At 42.0% G+C, this 17,757-nt stretch overlaps 1 protein-coding gene across 1 annotated transcript in view; it reads left to right on the plus strand.

The window, feature by feature from the left end:
• SDK1 (sidekick cell adhesion molecule 1) overlaps positions 1–17,757 on the plus strand; it is a 2,061,301-nt gene that overhangs the window by 1,377,583 nt on the left and 665,961 nt on the right. The window contains exons 12-13 of the mRNA XM_069209963.1: positions 7,086–7,188; positions 16,054–16,230. Of these exons, the coding sequence (XP_069066064.1) occupies positions 7,086–7,188; positions 16,054–16,230 (280 nt within the window). The remainder of the gene's footprint in view (positions 1–7,085; positions 7,189–16,053; positions 16,231–17,757) is intronic.

Below are 17,757 nucleotides of genomic sequence, written 5' to 3' on the forward strand. Positions count from 1 at the left end.
CATTAGGAATACTGATTTCCTAATTGCACTTCTCTCTGAATCGCAATTAGGAAATCGGTATTCCTAAAGTATGAAACTCATTTTAGTTTCATTAGCAATTCCTAGTAGGTTGTAAAAAGACCTGCCTTATGCATATTAATGAGGTAGGTCGCCATTTGTGACCCATTAGTAATCGTAGCCATCACTAGGATGGTGGCCTGCTGGGGTCAGCAGACCGCTATGTTTCTGATTGCTTTTTACTAAAGCAATCTTTATTTATTTTATTTTTTTACAAATGCAGCCCATGTTCCTCAAAGGAAAATGGGATGCATTTAAAATGAAAGTTTGCAGTTTCAGTTTTTTCATTCTTAAAGGGGAAGGAGTCCCTGGCGAACCGCTTCCCCTTTGCAAATGGGTTACCACCAGTTTTAAACTGATGGTAAAGTATTACTCTTTTGTGACCGGAAATTGGTTGCAAAACAGTAATTAATACCATATTTGGAAGGGACGCCCTAAACACGCCCCTTCCAAATACTGAATCGCCAATACAAAATGGAATTCGGTAACAAGTTATCGAATCACATTTTGCCTTTTGTATATTAGAAAAAGTATTTTTCAGGTCACAAATGGCCGGATTCTGGGAATCCGGCTGTTAGCATCTGGGAAAATGCTTTGTACATTTGGCCCTTGGGAGCCAAGATAATTAACCACTATCTCCCGAGATAGATGTTAAACAAGTTGAGTGTCATTGGCATACAGAGAAATTTGACCTCCATCTTATGGAATAGGTCTGGCAGTATCTTCATATATGTATTTTAAAGAGAAATAGTGCTAAAACTGAGCCCTGTACTCCATTGTTTAGATATTGGGCCTACGTCTGAAAGTTGGAATGGCCTCCATCTAAGACATCTCTGATAGGAACGCTTTCACCCATTCCAGTTCTATGCTGTAGAAACACATTGGAAAGACAACTTGCAGTGCAGACTAGGACTTGGATTAACTTGCCTTGTGTGTTCATTTCAACATTCTGCCATCCATTACTAACTTCTTGCTCCAGACAGTTCTGTTGGTGCTATGCTAGTGTGGTCCTGATATCCACTTCCATGTGACTTTAATCTTTGCGTTCAGATGGTTTACATCTGCCAGGTAGCGATCACAGGTTCTCCCTCAGGACCAGCATTTTCACCCCTCACTACCACTGTTGAATAAACGAACATGACACCTGATAAAATAGCCTTTCGGTTTCAAAAATGTTATGATCTCGGAGTCTCACATGGAGGAGATGTGTGCACTCCAGGAAGACTCTGCCAGAGTTATTTCAAGAGAAAGAGATCATTTCAGGCACTTAAGCAACCATGACAAGCTCTCCCAAAACCTACTCTTTAAGCACCCTGTTAATGTACTCTAATAAGACCTAAGCTGTTGAAATAATTTCTGTTTAAAACAATCTAATTCCCCCCAGGAGTCGAGTATCTAAAGGCCTCATTATGCATTTAGCAGTGTTTTATATTTCTTCATGTTGTGATATTCAAGGTGCACTCATTAAAGGAAGGACTTGGGCTCCTTTTAAAGAAGGTAAGACAGAGTTTGTGATTTTAAAGTGGATTATCCTAATAAGTATTATCATTTGCAACATGGGGTACCCTAGATTCTACCTACGAACGTTGAGTTTGGGTACATCCCCCACAAACAGATGCAAAGTTCAGAGAATTTTCTGTCCTCAATGTAGTTATGAAACCTGTTTTTAATCTGTATGGTTTCTACGTCCCTAAACGTACCTTATACTTCAGTCTGTCCATTTTGTTACAATTAAAGAATGCTGGGCTTAATATCAGGTCAGGCCTATTTTATGCTAGGATTCTATTGCGTGACCTATTGTATTCTTGTCTGCAGTTTAATGTAGTTTGAGCACACATTGGGGTAAAGGTGGTAGTCGATATTGCAGGGTGGGGCAGAACTGGATTTTAGTTTGCTCCAGTCGTTTCAGTCCCTGCCATTGGCAGTGGACTAGTTGTTCTTGATTTGTTGTTATTTTTCCTGGTTTGTGTCCAATTCATATAATATTTGCAATAACGTTACACCTTCTGTAAATTGCTCTTTTTATGAAATCCTTGCTTCATTGTTTTTTTTCTCGTTTTCAATTTCTGTGTGTAATTTGGTTAGTTCAAGTTCATTATGTGTTTGTAAAAATCTAATTTAGTTCCTCTCGAGTCAGTGTGAGTTGTCGGGCAGAAATTCAGTCCTTGTGTGTAGAAAAACGTGTACTGCTCTGAAATTCATAGAGAGATCGAATGGAGAACTTGTAACTGAATTTATTGTGCTGGGGCTGTGACAAACTGAGCCCCAAGACCCTTACTAAACCGATGTCATGGTCATCTCGAGTTAAAAAAACAAAACAAAACAGTGATAAAAAAGACCCCTGTGAGCTTGAAGAAGCCCTGCTGATTGAAAGGCGCTGGTTGGTGATGTCTTGTGCAAGTTAAGGATGCTTGATGACACGCCCCCACGGGGTTCGGCGTACATCCTTCATCAGATACACAAGTATAGTAGGTAGGTTAGTCCTCCTCCACACGCTGCATCTGCCTAAGATTAAGACGGTGTGTCGAAGGAGACATAATCTACAACTTGTTTTGAACTTTTGAATGTAGACCAAGTATTTGACCTATGCAGTCCATCCCAATTATATCGTATATGATACCAGTAGGTCTGTTTGACGCCTGTGCTATCAAGACCTGGATCTGAAAAGGCCAGCGACTTGTTCAATTGCTGTGCATTCAGGTGAGTGTTGTCTGCACAGCACACGCATGTACTTACTGTGCTGCACACTGATAACATCAGCTGGTGCGTGTCGGACTTACACATGTTGCTATGTTTCTGCAAACCGGCACGTTTTGCACATTGTATAGTACATCTACTCCCCTTGAAACATTAATAAAAAGGAGTGTGGAGATCTTTATACCAGGTATCCACACCTACACACCCTCCTGCACATCATGCTTTCCCTCAGCCCAAAACATTAGACTGTTGTGCTGAGGAATATGCCATTGAATGCACCGAGAGGAGCTGTCTGTGGGTTTGAGAGGCTTTGATAAATGGTAGTACTCCTGTGGCTGTTTTCCTATCAGACAAGTTACAGGATGGATTTGCTGGCAGACCCCAGGCAGTGTAACCTTTTGTGTGGCTGCCATTAAAAAATGTGTCCCAGGCCAATTTAAATGCACGCTGTTTCGCTTCCACATTTGCTGCCTCACTCCTACGTAGGCTTGCCACTTCCACTGAATAATGTTTCCTAATATCCCTTCTTAACCCATAACCCCGAAGCTCCAGGATAAATCCCCAGGTTCCATTAGACTTCACTGAATGAAATAATTAAATGTGAGGCTCCACTAGGATGCTGTCATATTCAGCCGCCTGAGCGTCCACGCCGCCGCGCTTTTCATCTCCTTGTCTTGCGGAAGGACTAATGATGCTGACCTCATCCCCTGTCTCTTACATGATACACTAGACATTATCTTCTAGACTCTCTCCAGAAGAACTTAAGTGTTCTCACAGTCAGTCTGCAAGGTGGAAACTTGAATTGATTAAATGGTCAATATTCAGGATTGACGGTATTGGTTGTCCCTGATCATTCAGGATCAGTATAAGAATCTGCTCAAAACAAACTTTACATGAAAAAGCTTGATTTTCTGTAAAAGTCATAAATCTGCAGCAGTGGGTTTTACTGCCTCACACGAATGCAGATTGAAGACTTTTGGTAATTCTTAAAAATGTCAAAGTTGTGTTCCAAACCTGCACCATTCTCCCTTTCCAGGCGTGGGCTTGAAAAAGAGTTGAGAATTTATTTTTCTCAAGGGAAAATGTACACACATATATTTCCTCATAAAGGTAAAGGGGGGACAAAAGAGCCAATCCACAATGTAATACTTTTTTCTCATGGTTGGAAAACATTTTTCCGGGGGTGGGGGGATACAGTTTGGAGGTGTTCACCTTCCTCGCCGGCCTTTAAAAAGCATTTTTTCCTGACCTTGTCAGGAGCTAATCAGAGATTTCCAGGGAGGGAAGAGTTTGTGATTACATAGAGGTGGATGAATTTCTTGGTGATCACAAATTTGCAATCCATTTCCACCCTTGTACAGTGACTGAAGTCCCCGTCATTTCCCTCAGGAGTAGATTTACTTGCATGGAAACATTTGGGTGAATAACTTCCTTTACTGGGATCCAAAAAGATTACTGAATTACCAATGTCAAATCTCTTTGAGTCAGACCCAGTGTTTTTTGCTCTAAACCTAGGGTGCACTATCTGTAAGTGCTGTCGACCAAGTTAGAGAACTAAGAGTTCTCCCTCTCTGGTGATAAATGATCTGCCAATGATAACTTTGTCTCAGGCCACAAAATGCCTGCATTTGAGTTGCATGCTTCCCGAACTGAAGGTAAACCTGCTGGGGTGTAGTCCCTTATGAGTGCGAGTTTGTGGTTACATCTTTATGGAGTTTAAAGCTTGCTATGACAAGGTGTTGGACTAGCAGCATATATGAGATGGAAGCCATATCCACACGAAAGAATGTGGGTCAGGAAGGCGATGATGATAGTGTCCTGAAGGTAACATGAGTAGAAATGTTACAAGTGCGGGGAATCTCCGCACTAGTGGAGAAATCTCCGCACTGTGTACACTTTGCAGTGCGGAGGTTCCATCTCAAGTGCAGATATTCTGTTCTTGTAACTTTACTATTCACAAGTTACCTTTGTGAATCGGGCCCTTGATGTTTTAAGGTATAAACTTGCACATAGCTAAAAAGAGCAAGGAGAAAGCCTTATACAGAGGACTCTAAGGACCTCTTAAATGCATGGAGAAGTGGGCAAACACATATCCCAACTCCATGGAACTGTTCCTGGGCTGGCAGTCTTCCGACCCTCAGGCACCTGGATATGAAGTGGCAACACTTTTCTTCTGACACTTCCCAGGCACTTCTCAGAGGATCATATCTGATATCTGACTTACTCAGCAGACATCTACTGACCTCTCACGAATGCTACGGAGGTGACTACAGTACAACCAAGGTAATTAGTCTCCTAGTTTCAGGTTGGAGCCCAAGAATCTAAGTGAAATGAAAAAAAGCTGCTAATGCACAAAGTAAAAACTGAATACATCTGCAACACTATGAGGCTCAACTGGAGGAGATACCCTCCTAATTTATTAATTTGTTTTATATAGTGCTGCATCAGAAAGCCACCTTGCAGCACTAGTGTATAGACTGAAGTTCAGTCCATCTTAACTTCCTCCTTGACGAGAGTTGGTAGAATTTTTGTAGCACCTTCACCTCATTAAAAACCCTTACTTTTGCCATCTGTAAGCCTGTGGCTTGGCTGCGAAATATCCTTCTTTCCCCTGGACTGTATGGCATCCTGCCTGGTTTCTTGTTTTCAAGCATTAAACCTAAAGTGGGTCTATTTCAGTACAAACAAAACACTTTCATGCAGTAGACCACATAATCATTTCTCTGAAAGCATAAGACAAGTTGCACACACCATATGCAGCCCAAGCCTACTTGAATACTCTCAGATGGCAGATACTGCTCAACTATGATCCCTGATACTAAATACATGGGTTCCCCTCTTTGTTCATTATGGCCCTGATTTCTAGAGGATAATCACTTGCGTTCATCAGTATGCTATTGCTTCATTTCTCTCAGGCCACATCCCTGTTTAGAAGCCATTGGTGGCCTCGCTCCTAAGTGGCTACCCCAAGGAGACTTGGTAATTTACAAGGATAGCTTGCTCATGAAGGAGTCCACATCCCAAGCTTTAATGAGTATCATGAGACCTAGGGGTCTGAGTTGATTCTGCTTCTGCACATCTTCTGATAAAGTACTGACAAGTCAGGATTGTTTTGGGTAAATAATATTAATTAATCTTTACGTATATTTTATATGGTATGATATTCATATCATTTATGTTTAGGGCGCAAGCTCATGATGACAATAGGTCCACGTTTCAATACAGAGCCTTTTTTTAAATAATTCTGCAATACTTTAACATTTACTGGTTCAGTCAAGTTCTCTGAATAGAATTTTATGTAATGCAATGCTGTTTTGCATAGTGCTGCCTTAAAAAATTCCTTGTCCTATAAACGCTTTAGGTTCTTGCGAGCAGCCTCAACTTTGTGGGTTTACTCGACAGAAAGTCTAAGTTCTTAAGTACGGAGTAAAGAGTATAGTTTAATGACATACCATTATTGCAAAGCAGAAAAGAATACTTTGTTTTCATTGTTCTTTGATTATGCTTGTTTAATTATACTGATTAATGTTTTTTAATTATACTCAGTTATCTAAATCTTGAAACATTGAAATTGTCTATACAGATATGGATAATTTCCAGGAAGAGTGATCTTGATTGCTGATATTTGCTTAGAAAACTGTGAAAACCATGTAGTTGTCAGGAAGTTGTGGTCTTTTCCAGATGGAATTTAACACAAATCCATGCCCTATATGGAGTTTATGCACTGCCACCTATGCCATGAAATGGTTCTGGTTCCTGACATCTGTTGCTCCTGGATTACAGTTTTGTTCCCAGACTAGCAGAACACTAGTCATTCCAGCTTCACGGTCAATGTTAAGGTCTTACATAAAGAGACACTATATGTCACAGTATATAATGGCAGCTGAAAGTTTAGATGCTGAAATAAACCATTAACTAGACATTGTAATGTTTTTGTTACCAAAACCCCTAAAATGACATTCTAGGACAGAATTACTGGATTATGTCGTTTTTGTATTATAGTCTACGTTCTTATTTATGTTACAGTTGATATTCTTTTTCAAGTTTGTTCAGTGGTGTGAAACATGAAATTTACTGTCATGCTTCTATTCCCGTTAAATGTGTGATTTTAAATACTTGGAAAAATTAAATTAGTTTGGCTAGCTTTTGAGTAACCATTAGACGTCCAGTTTGGGCTCCTAGGCGTCATGCGAGCATCCTGCTGGTATAAGATCGTAAGGAGGGCAACATTTAAAGCAGAGGGATTTGAAACTGACACATGCACCACTCAGTGCCAAGGCAAGTCAGCAAACCTGGTCTCTTACCTGAGCTGCGATTCTTCTTTCTTTCAGCTCGCACCTTCATTTCGCTGCCCCCCGAGGACTGCAGCGTTATAAAGGGGACCACAGCCACTCTGCAGTGTGGAGCAACCCACGACCCTCGGATCTCCGTCAGGTGGGTTTTGCCCTGTTTTTTTGATGTGTTTTTTGTCTTCCTTTGAAAAAGATACATTTCACCAACTATCGGTATCATTTAAAGTGTGAAGGGACAGATTGAGGACACTGGATCTTAGCAGCAGGCTCTTGATTGCAGCTTTCCTAAAGTTGTGGGCTAGGTCATTAATCATCAAAATCCCATTTGCTCGTTCAGCTTTATGTATTATTTACAATGAGCTGTGTTCCACTTCATGGCTCCAATACAGCTCTCCATGATTTCTCTGGCAAGGTTAATACGCTATCAGTAAAACTGGCCTGTCAGGAGCAGATACTTACTGAGAGCAAAGTACAGAGAGATTTGATTGAATTTCAGACATTTTACTGGACACCTAAAATAGAGTAAATTCGTCTCAGGAACACTCATTCACAAGGGGTTTTAGCTGCACTGTAATAGTGTTCCTCTGATCCCTTCATCTTCTTCGTATCCATCAAAGGTCTACCCCGCTGAGATTCTATCAGGAAGGGTTATCCGTGCCTTAACCCAAACCACAGGCGTCCCATGTCCTTGATGGGTGTTAAGTACAATGGCCTCAAGTGTACACGGTGTATATCGTGTCCCCAGATTCTCTTATAATGCAGCATTCAGTGCCCCCCTTCACACCAATAGCTCATCTTTACCAGACACCACAGCTCACTCACAATTCGTATATTAATACGCCCTCGCATTTTCATAACCCACCATATAGCATACAGTACTACAAAAGCCACTGAAGGTTGGGCCCAGAAAGTGCCAGTGATGGACAAGGTCAGTGCAGGAGATGAGAGGAGAACCCTGGTGCGTGCAGCACTGGTAACATGACAGGTGAGTTGTGACTCAAGCTGCTTACCACTGTGCAGGCATACATGGGAGAAGACGGGCTGGGGAAGGCCATGCTCTATGATATCCCACTCATATAAAGTATTTTGCTTTGCACGGTGTTGTACTGCAAAGCTAGGCTTGCTCTCCATTGTTCCAGCGGCCTTCTAATCTCAGACCTACAAATCTGTCTTTTTGCCATTGCCACAGAAATACTAATGCAAAATGGGTAGGGTTCTAAACCCTTCACTTATCCTGAATGCAGCCCATGTGCAAGCTCCAGCTTTAGATGGACTAGCTGAAGTTGTCACACTAGGTAGGGTAGATACTTAGATCCAGCCATTACTGGCCATGGGAGGGCCTCTGCAAAGGCACTATTTCCTCAATCCTTCCAGGCGCGGGGACACCCAGGTAAGGAAGGAGCACTATTCCTGTGTGCCCGTCGGCTCATGGGCACGCAGGTAATTGTATCTATTAGTATATCTCCGGAGGTTTCATGCTAGGTCTGACAGTAGAAACAGCAGAGAGGGGAAAGGAGGAAGCCCCTTAACTCCAACTAGCTGTTGCTTCCCACCTCTAGCCTCTCTCCAACAATTTACCATGATTTTGAGCTCTTCCTCATACTTTGGTTGTCTTTCTGGAGTACTCATCCCTCTTACTACCACCTAGACTTTAGCCTCTTTCCTGTTCATCATACAGTAAGGCTGTGTCTTTTCGTGCTTGTTCGGATACTTAAGATAATCTGCTTCGGGTGCATGGTTTCTGTGCCTGGGCTGATACAAGGATTATGAGGAAGCTTCTTCATCATTCCTTCTACTGCCACTGTCCTATCTCCTGATTTCCTCTTTTATGGTCCATAATTTCCACCTGTCCTGCGTCCAACACCCCGTGCTGTGATGTGACATTGTAGTGGTGCGAAAGTGCTTTTGAAATGAGCCAAAAAGAACAAGATAATAATAACACAAGCGAGTACATACACTGTACATAAGCACACTGAGGCAGTACATCCTCCTAAATCACTAATGCATGGTGTAATATAATATGCTGTGGTATGATGGTCAATGATGTTTTGCAACATGGAGGGTAATGTCATGACAAAACATCTTGGAGTGTGTTCTGAACTGTTTTGTGTTATATCATGGTGCATGTATGCGCTGGGGGCTCAGCTGCACTAGTCATGCTTCATATCACGTACTGGGATATGGTGTGATGTTAATGCGTTTGAATTGGCATTGGGTGGTGCCTTACTGAATAGTAGTATTGTCACTAGGAACGGTGGTGGCGTGAGAGGTTGGGTGATGATTTTTGGATAGTTTTTTTGATTATTTGAGGTTGTGCACTATAAAATAGTGTGGATGTAGGAATGTGTAAAGGGCTGTTTGGTAATGCTGCATGTGGGACGTTTAAAAATGTATTCATAATGACAAGTGAACGCCACCACAATCTCACACATATGCTCAGGGGTGACCTCAGCACGCCCTCAGCGCCACGTGCTTATATTTGTATCATCATTGGTTATTGATACTGCATGTCTGTCATGTGTGTTGAGTAGTTAGACCACGACTCTTCAATTAAAAGTTACATGCTCAAGTTGAAATCTTTTTCTGGTTTCTGTATTTATAGTTTAAAGCATGTAGAATGTAAATAATGCATGCTGTGGAGCACCTTGCTGTACTTTTAGCACAAGTGTATTGAGTGGCAAATAGCTGCTCACAAAAGTTGTAAGTGCACGTCAAACCTTTGTAAAACTCACAAATAGACTACTGTTTGTCTCATTGTGAGGTGACCGTAAACTCCAATGAGCCTGGATTTAACGATTTTGGCTGATATCGCCCCATGAATGTAATGCCATTATAGTCAAAGTCCCATGAATTGGGAATAACCATGTAGATCTGGGATTACTAGGCCATAAACCACAAATTTTCCTGGATTCTGGTGACTTTCATGCTCAGCAAATGGTAAATGTTTGCAGGGGGCCACAACGTGTTTCTGCCCAGGGGCTGCGAGGGGGGTGCTTGTGGTTAGCACAGACTACTGGGTTATTGGAGAAGAGTTGTCTGTTTCCTTCAAGAAGTTATGGGGGATCGGGTGGGAGCTGGCTGCACGTGTGGTGTCTGCCTGCTCTAGAGCGCTGATTCCAATCCGCGCGCTGCCCAGGATACCCTTGTATCAGGGGCCTAACAGAGGCACTTGCAGCACCTGCGGTGCAGGGGGCCTCCAAGCTTACCCATAATGGAGTAGGCACCCTCAGCTCCTACTGATGCTAGTTTGGGGGCGCCCTTCAGCGTATCTTGCTGGGGAGTCCCTACGTGTTTTGCTACGACACTGACGCATATAGTAATTTCTGGTGTGGGGAGACTGGACCACTTGGTACCACCTGGGACATTATCCCTGGCTGACTCAAAATGATGGTCTTTGTGGCTGTAGACCTCATTTGCTTTTCATATACTTGGCCACTCCTCTGACATCTCCCAGGGATGCCGACATTTGAATTCACTTTGTGAAATTCGTAGACGTTATTTTCAGTAAACACGCATCAAGTACGACCACATGCGTAGATTGTATGTGCCTTTGTGAAACACAAACCTATTACAGATGATCGTGTTATTACTTTTGCCTGCTATAAGTTTGACGTACACGGCAAACAGTCTTCAGAGAGGACCGTTCGCCTTTTGCTATTTGATCTGAAAAGATTATTACTTAATCTCTAAGCAGGGCTATGACTTTTTCACTAACCTCGCTTAAGTTACTTCTGTTCCCGTTCCACTACTGTAATTCTAATAAAAGTATCATTACAGCTTTTGTGTGCCTTGACAAAATATGTGAAAGTCACTTCCTCAGCTGGCCACTAATTCTAAAGCATTCTCTTTCCAGGTCTCACCTACCGGATCGTGTTTAGCTTTTTATAGGCAAAAGACTCTTGTGGACCAGAACAAACCTTACAGTAGGCTTACAGACTGCCTGTTGGTTATCATTGGTTGGCCTTCTTGTCACTCTTATTGCTTGTTTCTTCCTCTGAGGCCTCTCCAAGGTGCTGAAATGTTTTTGCACAACGAAAGTAGATTTTTTTTTTCTCACTGATTCAAATGTTGTTCTCCACCAGTATCAGTAAATACAAAAAATAGCATACACATCATCCCTAGATGAGTGTGTGGTGTTGCATGCACGCATATTCGTCATTAAGTACGAATACATCTAAAGAATGGCATCTGTGTGCCTTTTTAGGGGCAAGCACAAAGCGCTCTGTCCCTCTTCTAATCTCTCTTTAGGGCAATTTTAACCACACCCATATTACTTCAGTCACTTTCATTGGCTCTTGGGCTTGTCTTTTAAAATCTGCCTGTTTTCATTTGTGAAAGGCATGCATACGTCATGCCTTTAGCCCTCCTCGAGAGCACCAGTAAACTACTGGAAACATACGAGGCTCCATGTTTTCCGTATGATTTCTGGACTACTTTTTCTCTTTATTTCGCAGCGCGATTGTGCTGTGTTTTACACAGAGTGATCGCGCTCATTTTTTTCCCCCCCATTTAATGTGGCAAGAAAAGTCCGGTTAGGAGTTTACAACGCTAATAGCTCTAAATCGACGTAATGCGAGACCAATTGCATTGCAAATGCTTGTTTTTTTTTGCTTGCGATAAACAGCATCAGCATGTAGTGAGACTCTCTCACCGTGCATAAGAACGCATACGCAAACACCATCATATGCGAGCAGATGAATAACTGGGTTTACCAACAGCATCCACCCTCTCAAGTTAGAATGGATGCATACCAATCTGCCTGGTATTGCTCCTGTCAAATAGTGCAGATGCCTTTAGGCAAGAACTCTTGCCACAACTTAAAAATCTAGAATGCACATAATTACTAGCAACAAAAAAGAACCATTTAACATTTATGTCTGATTACAATTCATGAACAAACTGGACTGAGATTAGTAACAGAATCCAAAGGGCTGCACTTTCTATCTTTCTATCTATCTATCTATCTATCTGATTGTCTATTCTATCGATCTAACTTTACACAAATATATATATGTGTATGAGTGTGCGTGTGTGTGTGTGTGTGTAATATATATGCACATATATAGCAATCGCTAAAGGCACATCTCACGTACATTGATTCAGTGCAAACAACAAATTCCACATTAGTACCCCAGTAGTGTGAAATTCAAGGGAGAAAATCATTGTTTACGGTCTCACAATTATTTTATTTTACACATGCAAACTACACTCTCTTAATAGACACAGCGCCTCGGCATTATGGTTTTACATTATTGCACCATTTTAACCTGCATCCTGGTAATTGTTAAAAGTATTTTTAAATAACGAATAGACCTGAAATACGCGTGTGCATAACCCGTTTAAGTAGATTTGTAAAATGTAACACGCTAACTAGTTGCCAACCTCCCGATTTCGAGGTAGCACTTGGTTTGCTCTCCAAAGCCCCAGGGGTAATACACGCCGGACCCCGTCATTGACAGGGAGAACGGACTGTTTTTTGTCGCTCTTCTCTGTGAGGTTAGGCTGCTTAGGGGTTGTTAAGAGTCAGACAACCCTGCCAGAGAAGCTCTTATTAGCGGGGGTTACATTTATATGCTAGAACCCCCACTCCGGCCCCTGGAGACAGTAGACACAGTGGTTGGTATTTTACAATAAAAAGTTATTTATTAAGTACAATCAGTGCGTAAACCCTGTGTATCAGAATTATGGTGGTTTTAGTAGTTACTGTGTAGAATGAAATGAACATTAGACAAACCCAAAGCATTTTACAACACAAATCCCCACTTGTAATAAACCCTACCTAATGAGTATATATAAATGCTATCAATCTTATGTTTATTGCACTGGATGATCAGTTAGTAACCTCCACAGCTTTTTTACATTAAGCCTTGTACTTACCCCCGCAAACCTCAGAAAGCAGTCGGAGCATGCAGTCACATAATTGCCCTACGGTATACTCCTCTCAAGGGATCAGTCTCCAGGTCTGTCTCCCTAAAATGTCTGGGTCTTTACATGCCCCGCTCCGCAATCTCAAAGGGAAGAGAGGGTAGCTGCAGTGTAGACCTTCGTGGCTGCACTCTAAGGAACAAACCTTGTCTACAAGTCACGTTCAAAAGGTAAGCACACGTATGCAACTCTGCTTTCTTCCACATTTGTTCTGTGTATTAATCACTTACACACAGCTTGCTGGTCAGAAGAATGGAAAATTCTTCTCTGCTGTAATTCTGTTGTTTTTTTTGTTAGTGCAACTAAAATCAACCTGTTGCTAAGGTAATATTATGCTCTTGCACAGTTACCACTACCATTCAAAATATATTCGTTCTTTATGTCCCAAGTCTTGAACATACACACTCTAAAGTGTTAGTTCATCTCATGTTTGTCATAGAAATAGGCATGATTTATATTTAACATGTCTGTATTATCAGCAAAGCCTTACCAAGCATCTCACTATATTACCATTGTGATGGTGGGGCAGGAGAGCATAACCTACTGTAGGCTTTGAGGCTTCTCCTCTTGAGTCATGGACACTTGCCATACTCCGCACAGGTATTAGATAGTTTATTACATATATATTACCTAGTGGCAGTCGCCACTATTTGGTCCTGGTCCAGAAGGAAATCCTTTTTTATTTTGGTGTAAATCCATTCACCAGTTTTAGAGACCTTAAGGGAAAATCAAATTTGTATATCCAGGGACGCAAAGGATTAGCAACCCCTCACAATCTTGTGCTGAGATCTGATTGGCTGACAGCACCTCAGCAAGGAAGCCATTGAAGTGTTGTCAGCCATCGTGGGACTGAGCTGAAACCAAGTCTCAGAAAAAAGGTAAAAAATAAAGAAAAGGGGACAGGGTATGATGAATACCCTGACTGCTTAGCTCTGAACGTAGGGTCCCAAGTGGACCCCCCTCCCAGAGCTAAAAAGCATGTTTTTTTAATTTTATGTCCAGAGTCGTGGTGGATCAGCTGTAAAATATTCAAAAAACGAAGCCCGGGTTCCTGCCCTTTGTTATTATGAAGACCCCAGGTATTGCTGAGAAATGCAGGGGAGCCTCCTGGTCCCCACCCACTGCCCTGTGGACAGCGACCTCCACAGGGCTTATAAATAATATGTGAGGCGTGAGACCCCCCTTCCCCCCCCAGGGAACACCACCACTATATATAACGCTGGGGGTGCATTATCCCCCCCCACCCACACACACACACAATAGTGATGAAATGCGTTAAAGCAGCTCCATGCTAGCTGAAGCAGTGGTGCCACGAGTGAAGCCTCGAGGCTTCCCCAGCTGTGCCACATAACCTGTAAAGGGCATTTTCAGTAATTAAAAAAAGATATATAAATAAAGAAATATGTAGGGACCTCAGGGGAGCCCTTGAGTGCTCCCTCGCTGACCCAGATAGCTCAAAAAGGGCTAAAAAAAAAAAAAGAAGCAAGCAATAGCTCAGTGTGAAGGTCACAGACCTTCATACTGAGCACTCAGGGTTTGAGTCCAGCCAGACTCGCTTTACATTTTTTTTTTCTTTTTTTTTTTAAGTACAAATTATTTTCATTTTTAATAATGTCAGATACATTTTTTTTTTAATTGTGCAGAAATATCTCATTCTAAGTATATCATACATGAAAGCCTAAAAACTCAATCTCTCTCCCTCTCACTTTATTTCTCTCTCTCTCTTTTAACCATTTTCTCTCACTCACACACCCACTCGGACACTTATGTAGCCGATCACAGACCCACTCACACCCCCACTCATAGCCTCCTGCACCTACTCACAGCCCCAGTCAGACCCTCACACACCCATTCACAAACCCACTCAGGCAGTTATGCAACCACTCACAGACCCACTCACTCTCACACCTACTCAAAGACCCACTAACAGCCTCATACACCCACTCACAGACCAGAGCACACACTGACGCGCCCACTTAAACACTGATGTACGCACTCATACACCCAGACACTCTCACAGCCACTCTCACCCCCCAGATACATCCTCTCACACCTATTCTGACACCCAGAGAGGCTGCGGCCAACTTCTGCTGGGCATGGCCAAAGGACTGTGCACAGCATGGGGTTGGGTGGTTAGAAGGTTTGGCCGCAGGGTCTGACTTCAGGGCAAGTCTTGTGGGCTACCTCCGTTGCGCATGTGCAAAGGCCGTGCATGGTGCAAGGTTAGATGCTTATGGGGTTGGGCTCAGGGCCCTAGCCGCAGTCTACCATGCACAGCGGTGGTTGGATTAACCCATAGTAACTAAAATTACTGTATGTTAAAAAAGCATTGAAATTCAGTGAAAAAAAGAAAGGTTACAGGAATGTTATAGTTCGGAAATACAATTTTAAAAAACATAGAAATTCATTTAAAAACCAAAGGTTACAGGGACGTTATAGTTAGGCTCACATTTTAAATGTATGAAACCATTGAAATTCACCGGTTATAGTTAGAGTTACCTCAAGTAACTATAACTCGTGCCCTAAGGTAACTATAACTTGCTCCCTCGCCATGCACTGCTAATTGACCCAAAAATTACGGCACTCATGACATCTTTGATAATATCATTGACAATATTAATGTAAGATTTGAGGTAACATTTTTTGACAAAAAACACTGTGCATGGCAGTGGCGCGAGTTGTAGTTACCTTGGGGCATGAGTTATAGTTTCGTACATTTAAAATGTGAGGCTAACTTTAACGTGTGTGTATATATATATATATATATATATATATATAATGTTTTGGTGCTTATTTTTCACAAAATGTAATAGTATAGAAACACTTATTTCACAGGAAATAAATATATGCTGGTAAATAGCACTGTTGTACAAATTAACATCTAGAGCAGTTTCAGGAAGCTTGGCCTTTGTTATTCATAAACTTGTTCCTAAAAACAATTGAAAAGGGAGAGAACAGAAAGATGGTGTGAGTGAATATGGAGGGTTGTTAGGGCAGAAGAGCCCCTGATATCTTTGCTTGCTTTATGTTCGGTTGGCATACTGAGCAACTTTACAAAAAATATATATATTGTGATCTACAGGTTTGTTTGGAAGAAAGACAACATGCTTCTCAATCCAGCAAGTAGTTCCAGGATAGTGTTGGATCAAGATGGCTCGCTGCTGATCAGCCAGACGTGGTCCGGCGACATCGGGGACTATACGTGTGAGATCATTTCTTTAGGCGGGAACGATTCCAGGATGGCTCGCTTGGAAGTAATGTGAGTATTTCTATGTCCTCTTTCTATGGACTTGCCATTTCTTCTTGTTGTTGTCCCTTGAAAGATGCTCATCTTTGTTGGCCACACTGGTTACACTGCAGTGTATGATACTAGACCTGTGTGGGTTTGATCTTTCCGAGTCCAGCGGTAACCAACGTGAAACCAAAGCCTGCAAAGACATGCATTCCTAACCAGGGCCTGTTTGACAAATCATTGAATTCTGGGAGTTGTAGTCTTGGTTTGCATCACTTGAACTAATTGCACTATCACACACGAAACAAATAATTTAAGGAAAGCACTAGGAGGACCACATGCCCTTCGGGCCGACATAGAGAAGGTCCTGCAACCGCACTCTGGTTCCTGTGCCCCGTTTCTTACTGGCAGGAAAGTGAAGTGAATGGATCGTTTTATATAAAATTGCAATTATGTGAAAATGCATCACAAATGGATTTTATTTCTTCTGAGCAGCATCTAAGATGGTGGTTTAATTGGTCATATGCCAAGCCTCATTGTGTGATCCTTTTAGCACGCTCTCGATTTTCAGATCAATACGAAGAGTAATAATATTTGCCAGTTTTATTTAGCACTTCCTGTCATATTTGCAGCTTGGAAGCGTGGCAAATGATACTTGTAATGTGGTGTTCTTATTTTACGCTACGTGCAAGGGTGGCAACATCAGGCGACCTCCTGCTGTAAAACGCCATTGTTCATCAGGTAAAATTGGATCTGAGTCTGAAGCTTTGCGCAGGACCAGGTCTCTTGAAACCGGGCCAGCGAGATTAATATTATAAAGCCTCTGACGCAGGGTCCGAATTGTCTACTCCATTTTCAATTCTTTCACTGGAGTTATGTTATTTTGCAGCGGTGACTTTTCCACAAAATTATGGATGTGCCACATCTGCAGATTTTAACAATAAAAGTTTGTTTCTAGCCCAGACCGATCAAACTTACTAAACATATTGTGGCACGTGTTGCCACACAGTGGAAGGCCCTTCGCAAAGGTTGATTGGCCACTTTTCTTTTGCTTACTGATGTATTTGGATGTCAGATCGGTACTGATGAGGTGAAACCTTTGCCCAGATAGTGTTAATGTGTAAAAATGGTAAAATAATGAGGTAACATTATCACAAAATGTAGCATAATAGGTTGTATAATGTACCTTTCCATGTCGCATAATTTAGTCAGCCCAGTCGCATGATTTGGTCCTTCTGTGTCACATAATTCGAGTTGTCTTGTTTTTTTTTTTTTACGAGTGGTGCTCAGAGACATAAGAAGCCTATTGGCTGAATAGTGGTATTTGCCCTATTCAGTGTCGGAAAGCTTGCTTGCCTTTACCTCTGCACGTTATCCAAACGTCTAACCCGATATACAGCATTGGACCTTCTTTTCTCAGTCCTACCATTTTCATTGTAGAAAGCAAAGCCTCTAATTTTCCGTACATTTTAGCTTCCTTGTGCTAGGAATTTCCACGTCCAGGGTGTCACTACAAGCCACAGAGGGTGCACTTTTTCACAGGGGGAAAAAACA

Source organism: Pleurodeles waltl, chromosome 10 (assembly GCF_031143425.1).
Source record: "Pleurodeles waltl isolate 20211129_DDA chromosome 10, aPleWal1.hap1.20221129, whole genome shotgun sequence".
In the NCBI taxonomy this organism is placed as follows: Eukaryota; Metazoa; Chordata; class Amphibia; order Caudata; family Salamandridae; genus Pleurodeles; species Pleurodeles waltl.